The sequence below is a fragment of the Glycine max genome, chromosome 3 (genome assembly GCF_000004515.6).
Source record: "Glycine max cultivar Williams 82 chromosome 3, Glycine_max_v4.0, whole genome shotgun sequence".
NCBI lineage: Eukaryota > Viridiplantae > Streptophyta > Magnoliopsida > Fabales > Fabaceae > Glycine > Glycine max.
Window position 1 is genome coordinate 29,965,593 of NC_016090.4, and position 3,522 is coordinate 29,969,114.

Sequence of the window (3,522 nt, forward strand, 5' to 3'; positions counted from 1 at the left end):
TTGTTTTATTTTGCTTGACTTTTATATATATTGATCATAAACTTTTTAACTTTATTTATTTTTGTTCTCATTTAATTAATTTCCAATTAAATACATGATAATATTATCTAAATTATAACTATATATTTATAACTATATTATAAATATAATTTTCCAGCTTACTCACGCGGATACTTAACTAGTTTTTTTTTTTTTAAATACTTACCGAAGGTCCAAAATCTAGTTTACACAAAACATGAAAGATCAGATTATATAGATTGATTACAGAATGAGGAAATAGTTACATCCTATGTTAGTGTTACTCTTCCGTCAAACACCACATAATCCTTTCCTGCATTTCACGGTTTTTCTTCAACACTCTCAGTCTCGTTTTCTTCATCTTTTTCTTCTTTGTTCCACTGGAAAAAGAAGTACCTTACTTGTGAAGTGGGATTTAGAGCTTAATCTGAAGTTGGGTTTTGCTTCCCTTGTCCAAATTCCATGGCTTTAATCTTCTTTACTTGTTTTCCCTTACTCGATTTCACATGGGTATTTTTTTTACGATGGCTACTGACGATTCAATTTTTTTTCTGATTCATGAGTCCTCTTTCCCGCACCGTTAAGATTTGATTAAATGTTTTCGTTTTAGTACACCAACTGTTCGATGAAATGTTGCACCGAATTCAACTTAAATTGTATCTCTACTTCAACTATAGCATGCGTGTCACTGCTTCTTTTAACTTTTCTGTGATTCTTTAGAAAATTGAATAAATACGCAGAAACCGCAACTTTATTAACTGGTTATGTAGTATTGTATGTTGTAGATCAAAATTGAGTTCAAGCTTCCCCTATTTCTCTGTGCAGCATTTCAACCCCGTTCTGGAGCTGATAGTGAAGTTGCAGGAAGCTCTATACAAAATTCAGAGCATTGGTCAGAGGCTTATACATACCACCAAGTAAGAGGAACTGTTTCAAGATATATTTTTCTGTTTATCAAACAGATTTGATTATATAATTTAAGATGTTCAAATCATTAAATCACCCACAATAATGGGAAAAAACTGTTGGTTAAAAAGTACCCTGAACTTGCTAGGTATTTATTAGGGTATAGTAAGTCACCTTTCCTAGATGTTCATTAATTATAGTATAATATGGCTCTGAGTTGATGGGTTGCCCTTTTTATATTTTTTTTTATAAATAAATTTACCTTTTGTCCTGGGGAAATTTTCCCTGCATTAGATTATAAGATAGTTTAATAGTAAAGCTAATACCTAATGTAACAAGTAACAGCTGAATTTTTTTATTAGTTGAATCTTTTTCTTCTACTCCTTTCTTAGTTTAACTTCTTAGTTCTGGGAAATGATACTAATTTCATAGAATAGAAAGCCGATGGTTTTTCTATTTTGTTGGGGGTGGGAATTTAAACTTTTGATTAATTTAGTTCCTGTTTGTTGTATGTATGTGCCTGTGAAATTTTACCTGTTTTCATAGGTGCAAGAAAATGAGTATTCTTGCAAAACAGACAAGGAATTGTGCTTGTGCACCTCTATATTTTCTGGTTACATAGGCCAGATTCAGGAAAATTGACTTACTATAACAATTTGACTGGTGCAAATTGCAAAATGATAAGAGACGGGAATTGAAGTCCATTTTGGTGGTCAGTTAATGTAGTTTTTCAAATTATTGAATAAAGTAATGGATGACATTTTCATATAAAACATCCTGTCTTCCATTTTCTATACTGAACTCACACCATTGACATAACCACATCCACATCCTGCCTTTCATCATCCATGCATTGCCACTTTCCCCCTCTTCTGTTCATCCACAGTATCTGTAATCTCACTCCAAATACATATCTTTATTTATAGTCTTTATGCATCAACTGCACACTGAAATGATACTAAATAGAAATCTGAAAATGGTTATTGTCTTATCTCTTTCTATAAACAAATCAACTCCCAGTGTGTGGAGGAATAGTAACCATACAATATGATGAACTCAACCTATAACAGAAGAATAATTGAATCTAAGGGATAGGTGAATTTAAGAGAGAGAGAGAGAAATCAGAATCAAGAGACCCTTCACCTATTCCCTCTCTTATACACTTCACCTCACACAAAATCCTAGAGTTAGTTACTCTCACCCTTTGGCTCTTCCTCACTCCTTTAATTTCCATGTTACCAATAGAACCCTTTCCTAGCTGTCCATTTTCCCCAATTTCTGCTGACTCATCATTGTGTGGGTCCTTTCCAATAATTGGCATCCTTACATACACTCAGTGGAAAAAGCTATGTTGTTATATGCATCAACTGCACATTACGTGTCAATGACGGACAGCATGTTATCTTGAACCTAATTGAGTAATTACACTAGTATAATTGCTTCTGTTAATACCTGTATCCTGAAATAAGATTTTATTCAGATTTGAATGGTGCATCTGTCTTTTAACCATAAGAATTGGTTCATGTTAATAAATAATTTGATTCCTTTCATTAGATTAAAATGAAACAGACCAAGGAATCATGAATTAAAAAGATAAAAAAAATAAAAAGCAATATGTTCTCATAAAATACTTGAATGTATTTCTCCTTTTCTTATGTTTGGTGTCGCTTAGTCTTTATTTATTTCCATCCTTCTGTTAGATAATTGAAGAATGCCGGTTATGAAGCGATATGTGCTGAGATTGTTCATATCATTAAAGTACATTACTGCAAACGTTGTAGATAGAAACAATGGTCGGATTGTAGTATCATCATCCACTGCAGAACACACCATTAAAGAGTCACTTGAGTGTGGCAGATCCTGCAATGCAAAAGCAGCAGCTGTTGTTGGAGAGGTATTGGCCAGGCGGCTGAAAGTTGAGGGGCTTAATGAAGGAGAAGGAAGAGGGATTCATGCAAACATAACTAAAGAAGTTGGGAAGAAAGGATTTAAGAACCAAACCAAGGTTTGGGCTGTTGTGAATGCTCTTAAGAATAATGGAGTTAAACTCATTCTTGATGATGATGATGATGACAAAAATTGTTTGCCTAATTCATAAGACCAGAATGGAGTGAGTGTTATGCTAATAACATCTATGGAATAAAAAAATACATGGAAGTATTATTTAGTCTCATTTATTAGAAGCATGAGTCAGAATGCAATTGAAGTCTTCAGGTTTAGTTATTGAGAAATGCTAACAACACACTCTTTGTCGCACATTTTTAAGTACTCTATTGGCTGGAATTTATCAGAAAATACAAAATTGGGCAGGTCTCACCTTATATAATGAGCCTCATTCGTGATTTTGCAATTTCTAATAAATTTTATTTTTAATTAATAGTAGAGAGTATGTTAAAAGGATGTTTTAAAAAGTGTGTTGTACTCCTCTTTACTTATTTTTTTTATTCATTTATGATAGTAAATCAGATTAACTGATTGGTTATATACCAGATGCTATCGTTTTAGGGTACAAACTGCTGAAATCTGTAATTTGGACTACCATTTCTTGCATTTGACATCTACTTGGTTATTTTGATTACTTTCCATAGCTGCCATCGA

General features: G+C 32.9%; 1 protein-coding gene across 4 annotated transcripts; it reads left to right on the forward strand.

Annotated features, from left to right (window-relative positions):
• Positions 1–205: 205 nt before the first annotated feature.
• LOC100500222 (ribosomal protein L18/L5e) lies at positions 206–3,301 on the forward strand. 4 transcript variants are annotated; one of them, NM_001363004.1, is made up of 3 exons: positions 206–450; positions 844–935; positions 2,625–3,301. In NM_001363004.1, exon 3 carries the CDS (start codon positions 2,636–2,638, stop codon positions 3,020–3,022), a length of 387 nt encoding a protein of 128 aa, NP_001349933.1. In that variant the 5' UTR covers positions 206–450; positions 844–935; positions 2,625–2,635; the 3' UTR covers positions 3,023–3,301. The 4 variants fall into 4 exon arrangements, with proteins under 4 accessions (NP_001349933.1, NP_001238725.1, XP_006576184.1 ...); NM_001251796.2 differs by having other exon boundaries at positions 206–343; XM_006576121.3 differs by having other exon boundaries at positions 209–291; positions 2,625–3,097.
• The last annotated feature ends 221 nt before the right edge of the window (positions 3,302–3,522 follow it).

Coding starts and splice junctions, on each gene's coding strand:
- LOC100500222 (NM_001363004.1), top strand. CDS start 2,636: ATGCCGGTTATGAAGCGATATGTGCTGAGATTGTTCATATCATTAAAG.